Raw genomic sequence first — 13,504 nt, forward strand, 5'->3', positions numbered from 1 at the left:
AAACCACATTTTTCTTCTCAAGTTATTTGGCAAATGTTTTGTTCCTGGCTTTAAATAAAGTTATCTAGTAACTCCCTCAACTGTGTTTACTTTTATTTTGCTTTACTTTTGGAGACTTTTTTTTTTTCCTCTATGAAGCCAGGAAGTGGAAGAGCTAAAAAACTGAGATTTGAAGAAAGGGTTTAAGTCAGAAACAGCCTTTAGAGGAGATTTGGTGAAATATCAGGATCCAGAAATAAAGATTAGAATACAAATGGAATTTCCTTAGTGTTTGAACTTTCATGCTTTAGTAGAAAAACAACCTGCTTGAGGCAGGCCTGGATTTTTTTGAGAAGCTGATGGAAGTAATGGAGTGTGACCTCCATAGCTGGGACAAGGAGTCTATTGGAAGAAGCAAGCACAGCATCTTTAAGAAGTTGCCAAAACTTGCAGAAGGCTGACATGGACAGTTTCCTCTGAAATGCAGCTGCAGGCAAGAGGAGGGCTGTGGAAGTCACGAAGATCTTCTGAACCAGTATGAGAAATGGCGGAGTGCTAACACTGATAATCATGGATGCAATATCAAGCATCTCCAAGATCAAGAGCTTGGCGTAGGTATACAGACTATGGAATGCGCACTCAGCTTACTTCATTAGGATGTCTACATTACACCTTAAAACTAAAAACATTTCACATGGAATGGCTTTAATGGGAAGAGAGCTAAAATGGACCAGCTAAATTTACTCTTTACAATATAAACAGGTACAGCTCCAAGGAAATCAAACGCTGCTTTGGAAGGAAATAGAGAGGTCACTCAGCACATCCCAGCTTTGGGGCAGTGACTGAACCACACAGGTCCCACCACCTCTTCCAAAAGCAAGGAGTGGCAGAAATCTGGGATACAAAATTCTTTTCCCATTACAGCACTCGATAGAGGAATCAGAATTTGACTGTTTTTAATACTGTCATTCAAGCCTGTATTGGACTTGCATCAAGCAGACTTAGGCAAGAAACAGTGGATGTGTGTATTTGGGATCTATGTCACAGCTTTAAAAAACACCTAAGAAGGAGATGTGCTATTAGAGACACTGTTGGAATAGAAAACTGAGGCATTCATAGAGCTGCCAGCATCAGCAAAAGCCTTGCCTCAGCTGCTGAGTGCACCTACTGACTTTGGATCAGGTTCTAGATGGAAATTTCATCAATTGCAAGAGCCACAAGCCTGCCAGACCTCATCAAAAAGTGACAACTGCAAACAAAATTTTACTGATGATCCTTCAGTTAGTTAAAAAAACAATTCCCCCCCAACCCACTTAGGTGATTTAAAACCTATACAGTGGGTAAACCCATAGAGCTTTAGGTTGAAGACAGTGAAGCACATGCCAGAAAATATGAAGAGATCCTGACAGCTTGCCAAGTCCTCTGGCTAACAGACAGCCGAGAGCTGGTGAGCAGGACACAAGATCTCCTTCCGTAAAACTCAGCAGGAGGCTGAACTCCATCTTCCACCAAGATCTCTCTGGTTCATCCGGTGTTACAGCATCCAGCAAAATGAAAGAGTTTCAGGAGAATGAGCTGAAGAAAAAACAGGCCCTATAACACTGCAAGAAACCAAGCACTGTATAAATTTATTGGGGTCTCAGGGCAGCTGTGTTCTCACACCAACGTAGGCAAAAGAGGTTGGAGCCGCACTGTGAAGCGCTTTAAGGCCACTGCTCTCTCACAGCACAAAGCAGTTTCTCCCTCTACTCTCAAATTCTCAAGAAGTAACACAGGGTAAGAATGCATTTGCCATCTCTACTTTCCACTCAGCACCTGATTGGTCTCCCACAACTGAATACAATCACATTATTAGCAGCTAACACCTTAGCCATGCTTCTTTCCAAATGCAGCTCAGCTCTTCAGCACAGTGGATATTACCTTCTCCATGTCCAAGTAACAAAAAAAGAAAAATTCTCCATTGGAACTGCTGCGATTTTACAGTGATTTTACAAACCTGTGCTGTAAAAGTTGCTTTTTTACGTACACCAAGGCTCACATCAGACTACAAGCCCAACTTCTGAACCACACAGATGTCACTGATCTTCAAGGTTGCGTTTCTCTACTCATTAGGCAAAAGACAGTCAGGAGGTTCTGACACTTAAGCAGGGGCTTAACTGATCACCAAAAACAATGAGAAAAGATCTGCCTGTGAAAAAAGCACATACAGTCTGCACTGTGGCAGGAGAAGCATTACCAGCAGGAAGAGAGAAGCAGAAATGACTGTCACATACAGTGCGGTGGGCAGTTTGTTAGGAATTGCCAGAGCAATCTCACTACTGAATCCAGACGTAAGGAAACTGGGAGAGATGTAGAGGACTCCAAATAAAAGCTGGGAAAGCTCCAGTAGGGGAGGACAGAAGAGACAAATACCACAAAAAGCTCAGCTTGCAATTCTGTGTTCATGTGCTTCCATAGCACACTAGGCTTGGTGGACTGTTAGGTGTTTTCCCTGCTGTTAATAGACCTGACATATAAACATATGTAGAATAATTAAAGACACTAATCAGAATCAGCATTCATTACAGAAATGGCTCCAACCAAGAATATCTGTAAAAACAAGTTTCACAGCAATATGGTTAAAGAGTAATAAAATATGGCAACTCAGATTTTTGGCAAACATTTTATAATTTTTATATAAAAATTTCAGTAAGAAACCAAGCAGAATATCTGATGGAAACATCTGCCTTACAACAAGTTCAAAACCAAACAAAAAAAAAAACCTAAACCATCCCACAAAAGAGAGGGGAAAACAACCACAAAAAAAAAGGAGAATTCCAACCCTCCCAAACCCTTTGTAATTATAAACCAGAATATGAACAGAACACTTAAAATAATCTCAGATTGTTTGGCAACTCATCACATCATTACAAGAGACACATTTGATCATAAGAAAAGTTGAACTTTATATACAATTTTACTAGAACATTTGCTCTTACCAGAGTAAATATACATTAAAAAAAGATTCTGGCAATAATACCAGGTTCAATTTTTAATACCTGTGTATAAAACGTAACATAAAATGCTGAAGCTCTATAGTTAGGAGAAGTGATGTTTCATTTCAGTGGGTCCCTCTTTGTTGAGAAAGACAAATTCTGAAAGAACGGGTGTTTAGTTGCAAAATAAAATTGCTCCATTTCAGGCTAGAGTTGGCTGACTCAAATAAACCTCACCTAATGCTACAGGTTGGTAGTAAAATCACAAATGAAAAATATAATCTATTAAGATCATACTTTAAATTTCTTGTTTCTCACGCATGAAGAGAAAGGAGCCCAGTTGCTTTCACTACGCTAACCTACTGCGATGCATGCGAAAAAAGTGTTTTACCAACTGTCTGAGTTTATTTTAGAGAACTTCAGATTTTAGACAGCTCTGGGGGAGTGAAGTTTCCTACTGACATCTGCATAGAATGTAAAATATATAATTAAAAAAGCCTACAGTATATACTAAAGTTTACAGACCAATGCTTTCCATATAATAAATAAGATGTCCGTTGTTGATTAGATTCATACACAGAGTAAAATACAACCTATTTTTACAAGTTTATGTACAAAGTGTATTAGTAGGCCAGGGGTGTCTCAGGAGTTGGAAGCATCTGCATTAGCATGTCACATTGGGTATCCCCAACTTTCCAAGTCAGTGATAAAATATATAACTGCTTTGTTTTTCATTCAGATACAAAGTAAACTTATTTTTCCATCTGAAATAAATGTACATAATATTCTGTATAAACAATAGTTTATAAAGCTGTTTAAAATGTAACTTAAAAGTACTGCGTCGATTAACTTAGAGCTCTGAAAGAAGCACGTGCAAATCCCTTTGCTTTAAAAAAAAAAATAGAAGCACAGATATTTTTTTCCTCCTTTTGACTCCTCCACAAACAGTACCAGCTGGTAGAGATTATCGCTTTGCTTTCTTCACTGGTGTCTCTTCTGTTTTTTGCTGGCCTTTTCTTCGCACTGCTGTTGGGCTGCCTTCTCTTTTACGCTTTGTAGACTGCACCTTTTGCCTAAAATAAATACACACATACATACACACATACAGTCAGAAATTATTTTAACAATGGTACAGCTGGAAAACAAGAAGGGTGGTCAGGCACAATCCTGTTTTGATGATGGACTTAAATGCTCATGTCTGATGAACTATGAGGATGTGTTATTTGAAAGCTTGCTGTTACATCTTCATAGAGCTGCACAGACCCTACGGAGACCTTGCACACTCCCATCATGTCTTAGCAGGGTACTGCATACTACCTCTGCATGTTGGAGAGTGCTTCAAATGTAGAATGTGGGGCCAGAGCACTCCTACCTCCTCTCTTCTGGAATGATTTGTGAATCAGAACAGGGTAGTTAACTATATTCCACCTGCTACTCCCTCACACAAAGACAAAAAAAGAGCAAAAGCAGCTTAAGACTTGCATGCACAAGAGGGAATAAAGGGAATAAAGGGCAGAAGTCATGTGCCCTTACTTCCAATTAAGCATCTATACAAGCCCACTCTCTTTCAGGCGCACAGCTTAAACTCTTGCCCATTCATAGTAATGCTAAATAATTAATGTCAGGTGAACTGTGGCAGCTGATCAATGCATGATGCACATCTGCCACAGTTCCAGACATTGTTTGAAAACACTGTTGTCTCCACTATGGATCACAACAATGTGTTTGATTGACTACAAACTACAAGACAAACAGCAACTGAGTATTGCATTTGTTGATCCCTTGGGATTTTAATAGTGATCTCAACTTCAAAAATTAGTAAGTGTACCAAGGAAGGAGGAAAATGGAAGTACACTGCTGTAAGGATTCAGAAGTTCCTCCTTTCTTATCACCTGATCCTAGAAATATCTTCAAGCATTAGAATAATGACATATGTTGCTTTAACTTGAACTAACTTGATGCTCTTCCCACCTCCTACTTTCAGGGAAGAACCACAGCTTCATTTAAAATACTGCTTAACAGCATTTTCAGAAAAGAAACTAAGAACTTTCCAAGGACACAAACCCACACAGTCTAGTCTTGCAAATGTTAAAGAAAGGAAGAAAAAAAGTAAACAGAAGAAAATCCTTTGAAAGCTTTTATATAATACAAAAGAACAGAACAAAGCATGACTGATGTTCAGATTTTGAACTAGCATTTTACATCTAAATGTAGTTGCTTCCAAAACAAATAATAAAAGTGGTTTTAGCTTTCATACTTACTGTGTTGATGGAGGAGATTTGTTAATTTTTGTATCACTTGGAGATCTCTTTTTTGCTGATAATTTCTGTTGTTTTCTGGGAGAAACTGAACTCGGACTGTTGCCTTTAGAAGTCGCACGAGTAGTTGGCTTACTGGACTGCATTCTGTAATAAAAAAAGAATGATGAATGTGTATATAACAAAAAACTTTTCCAAGTGCAGAAAACTAAGACTGAACAGTATTTGCAACATATAAATCAAAGTTGCCAAAAGAAATGGTGGAAAAATACCACTTGCATGCTTTTAGACACAAAAGGACAAGCAGAGCTGTGTGCCTCCATAGCAAATGTAAATTCAAAACTGGCCATGTTATTGATAGTATTTATGGAACAACAAAAAAATGAGTTCAAAATCTGCAACAATTCTGCTATGTAAACACCCATGGCTTCAGCATTCATCAGTTCAAAAACATGAAAAAGTGATTATTGGCAATCAACTTCATAGTTCACAAGCCAGACTGTTGAATTATCAGGTTTTCTGACCTAAGTAAAGCTGAAAATAAAGAGACATCTCCTTCCATTAAACTATTCCCAAATGCTACTTATAAAATACAGAATATTTGTGGCACTTTCAGATAGAGATGCTTTGTTCTGTTGCAGCCAGAAAGTTAGCACTGGAAATCTGAGAAACAAGAGCAACAAGAACATCTGTAAATACAAAGTAGATGTTTTCACAAGCAATAGGAATGAAAATACTAATGTCTTACCTTTTTAGAGTTAACGGTTAGACCGCAACAGAACTGCTGTTCACAAAGTGGTAAACTTCCATAGTTTTAGTCAAGAGGATGACCTCTGCTACACTTCTTTAGCCTGCCTTTTTGCACACAAACTACAGATTTGGCTTCTTGGTATCACACTAATCTTTCACAGCTTGATTTTTTTTTTTCCTGAGCCTGCAGTTCACTAAAATATAAATGAAATCCTAGAGTACTGCATATTCATTTGTATTGGGCTAATATTTGGAAAAAGAATCTGACATTAAAAATTATATTTTTGCCTTGCTCCAACTCCAAATGCCAAATGGTGAATTGCAGTCAAGCCCCTTTTAACCCGTTAGTTAAGTGTGCTCAGACCCATTTTCTGAGACATCACCGAGATGCAAGATTGCTAACAGGATCAGTTCTTCTGACATCTTAAGCTTGTCTTTTGTTACCCTAACAGTTTCTCATCTCCTAGCAATGCTGAATTGAGGCAAAACACTGCCTCTTCTGCCTTGTTATTCGTAATTAGAATAACAGCTATCCTCTGTCATACAAAGACTAAAACTCCAGTTCTAACAAGACTTTCCATTCCTCGTTACTGAAAGGAAAAAGAAAATCTCCCAATGCTAGAATTAGATCCAACCTTATATGGGAAGTTTCAATCAAAACAAATTGCAAAGAAAAGCTCAATCCACAACTGAAAATAACGTAGCAAAAAAATATCTGTGCCTCTACAATGAGTTACCTTTGAGCCTCTAGTCTTGTGGCTGGTCTAGCTGTGGACTCATCTTCTTCCTCATTGTCTTCTTCCTCACCTTCCTCCTGCTCTCTTATCTCCTCTTCAGAAGATGTTAATTTCCGACGTTTTCTTTCTGGCTCCAGCATTTCTGTCCATGTAAAATTTTACACATGTGCTATAATTTTCCAAAAGCCCTCCAAAAGGATATGGACACTTAGTTTAGAAAAGGTATTCTATTCACAAATCCCATTTTAAGCAAGTAATTTTCCATTTCCTTTATGCTTTCAGTGTTTTTAATTCACACTTGTTTGACTTAATCTTGTTAACACATTTGCAACAGTTTACTTATGCAGCTCATAGCCAGAATTCATAGAAAATTCATGAGGCTTTATGGAAGCATCTGGGATGTAGCAATTTTGACATGAGATTACAGCAATTTACACATATTTACATAATATTTACACTAGCTGTAACTCAATGATTTTTCCTCAAGAAAGGAAAAATTGAATAAAGCTTATCTTATTGCTATCAGTATACAGAAAGGCACAGTAATATCTTTTCATTCTGTTAGGAATAGCAGAGTTTCTTCTTTTTACCAGTTTCCTCTGCCTGAACCAGAGAACGCCTGGGTTTTCTTCCCCTTTTACGCACAGTCGTCTCTGCTTTCCCAGCTTCATCTTCCTGAAGAAATAAAATGGAAGCAAGCAAGACAAGAACAGTTTTAATAAGACAGACATTTTTCATTACATACTGCGTACAGACTTACAAATAAAATCTCTTGCACTTACATTAGCTGTTTCTTTCTTATTAGATATGTCTGTACCTAGAAAAGAAAGAACAAAACTGAATCCTGAACTTCAAATCTTTTAAGCAGTTTTAAAAGGAATTCTTTCAAACGTTGTGAAGTTTGCACAAGCATCACAGAAAGTCAGAAAACATCTATGGTTCCTAAACTAGAACTTGCCTTTCTTGCATTTTGTTATACTCAGACCGACAACAATGATTTTTTTTTTTTTTTTTTAAAGCAGTGAAGCCTTTATATGCTTGATGCAATATTTACTGCTTTGTTGCACATACTTTTTTTTTAAAATTTTATTTTTTTTTTTTTTTTTTTTTAAGTGGAAAAGCAGAAGTTAGATATCTATCTTATTTACTGTCAACCAACAGCAGAATCAAGAAGGATTTAGCTTGGAAGGCGTCTCTGGAGATCATCTAGACCAGTCCTTGCTCAATGTACAGCTAAACTCAAAATGTGATCCTACTGCTCAAGATCAGTGCAGTTCTGAAAAGTCTCTAAAACCAGAAATTATAAAGCTCCTCTGGGCTAATTCTTTACTGTGTCTGCCATGAAGCACCAAGATGGCTGTAGCTCAACAAGGGAGCATTTAAATCCTCACTAATACCTGGCATACAAATTAGTGAACTTTCTCTGTTGAAGAAGCCTGGTTTTTCAATCCAGTGTTTCTTACAGAATGGCTTGTGCACACTGAAATAATTTTATGAACTCTATGAAGCATGATGTCCCAAGCTGGCCTCTGGTAAGAAAGATGATTTTATAAAGTTTGAAGTTCATCAGATAGAGTTACCTGCAATACCGCAGTGATAAAAATTCCCAGTCACTGAAGGAGAGAAGCATCCTAAATAACATGGAGGTTTTTACACCATCTTTTTAAACACTTTTTTATGCCACAAAATTGCTGCCTCTTTTTGTTTCTGAAAGCTGAAAATAAGGCCAAAAACTCTAAATTCATTTCTGCTTAGACCAACAGAGCAAATACAGAAGAATGTCAATTTGGTGCATCAAAACAGAGGTCTCAAAGCAGAGACATATTCTTAACCCACACACAGGTCCTCTGAAGTTAGGTTGTCCAAATTACAGGGAAAATCTTTTACACAGGAACAAATGAAATAAAGTACAAGCATGCAACTATTTGATGAAGAAGCACAGTAAAATGAACAGTACACTGTATTAAGTGTTTTACACAAAATAAGTCTAATTAACATATTAAAAAGATTTATTAATTCTTTCATGTACTGAAGGCAGGTATTTAAAATCCTGGCAAATGTTAGCAAAACACCCTGTGACAATTTAACTACAAGTCACGCCCTTCTTAACAGACCCAATCTTCTCCTCGTATGTGAAAAGGCTGTACTTTTACCTTGAGCATGAAAACAATTAGCAATAATAATAACAAAAGCCATATCAACTTTCCAGCAGCAATTAGTGCAAGAATAATTTTGGTTTCAAGCCTACTGTCAGTTGTTTCTACTTACACAGGAAGAGTTCTCCACAGAAGTCCTTTTCCACTACTAATTACATAAGAGAACTGTTAAGCTAGGATGTTGCCTCTAGAAATCAGTTGTTTCCAACTGTATGAGTTCCACTGACTGAAAACTTCACTCCCCATTATGTATGTGAATGCAACTACTGTACAGCCATGTGCAGAACAACTTCCAGTTAAAAGGACATGAGTGTTTGTATTTGTTTGTAAGCCGTTTTTCAACTTCCTTTCAGCTTCCTGAGTGAATTTTAAAATATATTTATGAATGGCTTTTACTAAAAAGAACGTAAGCAACCAGCGCAGTACAGATCACTTATCGTAATTAACTACACTGCTTAAAATTCATCACAGTTTTACCTCTTACAAATGACAGGCGTCTGAATGAAAAAGAAATTGCAAAGTCTCTTTTGATTTGACTTCAGTTTATAACAATAAAAGCATTTCTAATGGAAGCTAAGCAATCACCTTATTAATGATTTTATAGTAGTTACAATAGGAGAAAGAGATATCCCCTCAAGCTACTACTTACCTCTTCGAATTCATATCCACAGATAATGTAATTAACTGAACATAATTAGATTTCTTTCTGATATGCATTTTAAAACACAATATTTAAGAAGGACTCATCTGATATTCTAGATCACCCCCTTGGATTTCTCTCATGGTTTGCTTACCTTTTTGAGGACTTTTCCCTCTACTTGCAGAGGTAGGAAATTGCAGCTAGAAACAAAAAAGAAAGACGACAAATCAGAAAAGCCCAGATTTGTATTACATAAACACGGAAACTCCATTCATATATATGTGCATATATCTGCAGTCTCAGAAAAAAAATGAACATTCTAATCAACAGGCAGAAAGTTTGCACCTAGTTACCCTCCAAACAAATGAAATGACAGTAGTTTCAATAACCTGACAGAGTAATTGACAAAGGAAGTCATTACAATAATAGACACTAACTTAAAAGTAGTTTCAGTTAAATACATTTCTGAAAACTTAACTCTCGGTGATACAAAAAGCTTAGTGCAGTCATTTTATGTAAGCACAGATTTACAAATTACAGCCATGAGAGTTTTGTATTTATTCAGAACACAGAAAAAGTCAGTTACAACTACATGATCTCCTATGATGACTGTTATAAAATCCAATTGCTTTAATCACTGAATGACTACACCAAGATGTCTATGCCATCTCTGAAGTAGTAACAATTCTCAAAGCAGCCTGAGAAGACTGTCTTGCAAAGACAGCACGTAGCCTTGCAGAACCATTTTCTCAGATGAAGGGTAAATACTGTTCCTCCTGAAGCCAGCCTGTAGCTGACTGGTACAAATACCCATCATCAGTGGGAAGTATAAGACCTTTAAAATGGCTAACTAGAACAAGACAACTCAGTTTCAGCACTGTGTAAAGGCATATGTATTCTAGAGGGGATTTTAAGTTAACTCCAATTTTTATTTGGGACAACTAAACAAACAAGACTGAAACACATTTCACTGAAGAAATACTGAAAGATACTGATTAGGAAACTTGATTCAGACACAAAACTGTACCAGACCTGCAAAAGGGACAGGACCCTGAACAGGCTGCCTGAAATACTGCATGGACAGAATAAACATGGGCAGAAGAATACCTGCTATTTATAGACTAGGTAAATTCCCAAGACTTTTGACAACCAGCAGGTGCTTTACCAGGCAAGCATGCAGAACACACAAGTTTCTATATAACTTTTTTTATTTTTTAATCATTACCTCTTTTTATGCAAGAATTTTTTGCTTAATCCACACTTGATCACAGTGCTGTAACCCAACTGGACTACAGAAGCACTTTCAACAGAATACTTACTTATTTAGTAGTGACTTATGTATGGCTCATAGCTTAAGAAATCAAGATACTGCTGAGCTTTAGAGGACTGAGTTGTTTCAGGAGTGCTTAACTTACTACCAGCATATCTTTGTCTTATGAGTTAACCATACACAGTGTAAAGGAGATTGCACAAGTTTATTTTAAAGATGTTAAGAGCTACTATATGCTGTTACAACAATAGGCTCAGTAAAGACAAGAGCCTTAAATTTTCTACATTAAGTCATCCTTGATCGTTAGTTCAAATTTATTCACAGCACAAACTAAAAGACATGTGCATGTGATCAGAATTTCATCCTGCTTGCAAGTATACTGCTAGACAGTGTAACTATGCTGTACTAAGACTAATCCTGTTATTTGCCATGTTCAGACTTAATAGCATATTTTGCTTGTAAACTCTATTAGAACAGGATTTAGTTTTTATAGTTTTATTATTGTGTGAATTCAGTTATCAAGCTTGCTACAGAATGTTTCTGAAACATTGTTACCTGTTAAAACAGAATAACGGATCTCATGCTTAAATGCACTCAAACAAAATAAAGGCACTTACATTGCCAGTGCTCATATCAGCTTTTGACTCCCCACCTGAGGGAAGAAATATGAATTCAGAACTTGAATGTTACTATTTTTACTCTTTCTCCACACAAGTGTTATGAATTACTTACCACCATCACCAGGCTGTACATCTTCAACAGGATGTTTACGAGGCCTTCCTCTCTTCCGTTTTACTATCACGGGTTGATTATCCTATAAAAAGTAAAAGTAAAGTATTTCAGTTACTACAACTAATGTCCAGTATTGGGGCAATATAGTATAGACTGTTGTCAACATAATGTGAGCAGAAATAGTGCTTGTCTGTTTAGAGACATAACATAGGTGAAAGAGGTTTTGTACAAATAGACATTGCTTTTCATAAAATTCATTGACAAAGCTAAAAAGAAACAAGTCAACTTCTGATTAAGCAAAATTCTCAGTGGCTGTCCTCAAACATGCCTTTTACATCCCTATCAACTGTATCACCTCATTTAACAAATGCTTCTAACCTTCTCCTGTACATCTCACCGTGTTTTTTCAGTCTTAAGAGAACTCCCAATCTGATTTCTTCTTCTAGATAGTATAGGCTACATCTTGTAACAACTAAGGTAGTGCTATTTAAAAGTCAGTATCCTAATTATCTCAATGCACAGATTTGTGAAGCTTGCTACAAACATCAGGCCTTTAGTTTGAAGGAGCAGAAAAAAAACCAAAAGCTCCCTACTTTGAAGCTGCTGAAGCTTAAGATATTAAGGATACCTACGAGTAATGAAGATGGTCTGACTGTTTCCAATAACAAAACCATTGCTCCCCTTTACATGAAAGAGAATTAAGTGCTTCATTCAGCATTTACAGAAATTTAGAGGTGTCCTGATCCCCCTACTGGTGACTCAAACATTGAGCCTACATAGGTGGCAACTTAAACTTCTAAAAGCTTTTCCATTTTCAATGCAGAGGCCAAAAAAAAAAAAAAAAAAAAAGCAAACCACAGAACACAAGTTTCTATAACTGTGTCCACTTCTAGACTCAGATAACAATTTTATTCTCAAAGTATGTTCAGACAGACGTTTACAACAACCACTGCAGAATATCACAAGTATACGGTTAAAAGATAATAAAAAAGAGCTTAAAAGTTTTTGAATGGTAATATTTTTGTAGAGCCAGCTTGGATTTGATGAAGTGATACAACTGTCCACACGTCAATTATGAAGCTTCCAGGAAACATGATTTGTATAGAATTGTATACAGTTATTTTATATACAATTTGTAAGCACCATTAAATGCAGGAAGGAAGTTACTGCTACATTAATAACAACCACTGATGCCTTACGGTGCATGTTTATGCTTTGTGACAGATAATTACAAGAGCCTTTGGCACTTTAGAGTAGCAAAAAAAACTCACCAAAATTTGTACAGCTATTTATACACTGGTTGAATCAAAATTGTAGTATTGCTGTCAGCAAAATACAAAGTACTTGTTTTCTGTCTAAACCAACATTATCTCAATTAGTTAACATGAATAAGACCACTCACCTCTACAGAATTTTCATTTGATTCTAGACTCTGCTTCGTCTTTTCAAATATTTCTTGCTCAGTGGTAAGTTCATCTTCACGTGCACATAGAAAAAAAAAAAAAAACTGTGCATCTTTATTTTATTAGACAGATTAAAAGGTACAGGCCACAATCCTGCACTAAAAGTACTGTATCACATTACGGCCTCAAATTCAACTTCCCTATAAACATCCATCTCATAGCAACAGTATGTTGGACTGCCAGAATGCCTCCTTAACACTAGATGATTCAGAAGTGATTTTTAATTTAAGTTAAAACAAAGTTCAACAAACAACTATGTAATTTCCTCACACATTCTCTGAAACAGTAACCTGAGGATACAAGCTCACTGCTAAACAGTTAAAGATTTTTCAACAGAGAGCACACAACTGTTAATACAAAACAGAAAGACAGAATGAAGTTACATCCAAGTCAATATTAGCACTGCGGCCACAACACTTTTTTTTTTTTTTTTTTTTTTTTAAAGTGTTTTCACAAAGTAAACTACAACAGCTTAACTCGTCCACTCCTTCCTGGTTGGTTTTCTACATAAACAAACATAACTGTTTTTGATGGTGCATTTGTC

At 36.6% G+C, this 13,504-nt stretch overlaps 1 protein-coding gene across 1 annotated transcript in view; it reads right to left on the bottom strand.

Annotated features, from left to right (window-relative positions):
- Nucleotides 1–2,899: 2,899 nt before the first annotated feature.
- BOD1L1 (biorientation of chromosomes in cell division 1 like 1) overlaps nt 2,900–13,504 on the bottom strand; it is a 36,318-nt gene continuing 25,713 nt past the window's right edge. Inside the window, 9 exon segments of the mRNA XM_042811878.1 lie at nt 2,900–4,027; nt 5,216–5,359; nt 6,700–6,841; nt 7,290–7,374; nt 7,482–7,516; nt 9,650–9,695; nt 11,383–11,417; nt 11,498–11,579; nt 12,900–12,973. Coding sequence (XP_042667812.1) covers nt 3,919–4,027; nt 5,216–5,359; nt 6,700–6,841; nt 7,290–7,374; nt 7,482–7,516; nt 9,650–9,695; nt 11,383–11,417; nt 11,498–11,579; nt 12,900–12,973 — 752 coding nt within the window. The 3' untranslated portion in view covers nt 2,900–3,918.

The sequence above is a fragment of the Centrocercus urophasianus genome, unplaced genomic scaffold (assembly GCF_019232065.1).
Source record: "Centrocercus urophasianus isolate 14NV4802_14NV808 unplaced genomic scaffold, USGS_Curo_1.0 seq_13, whole genome shotgun sequence".
In the NCBI taxonomy this organism is placed as follows: Eukaryota; Metazoa; Chordata; class Aves; order Galliformes; family Phasianidae; genus Centrocercus; species Centrocercus urophasianus.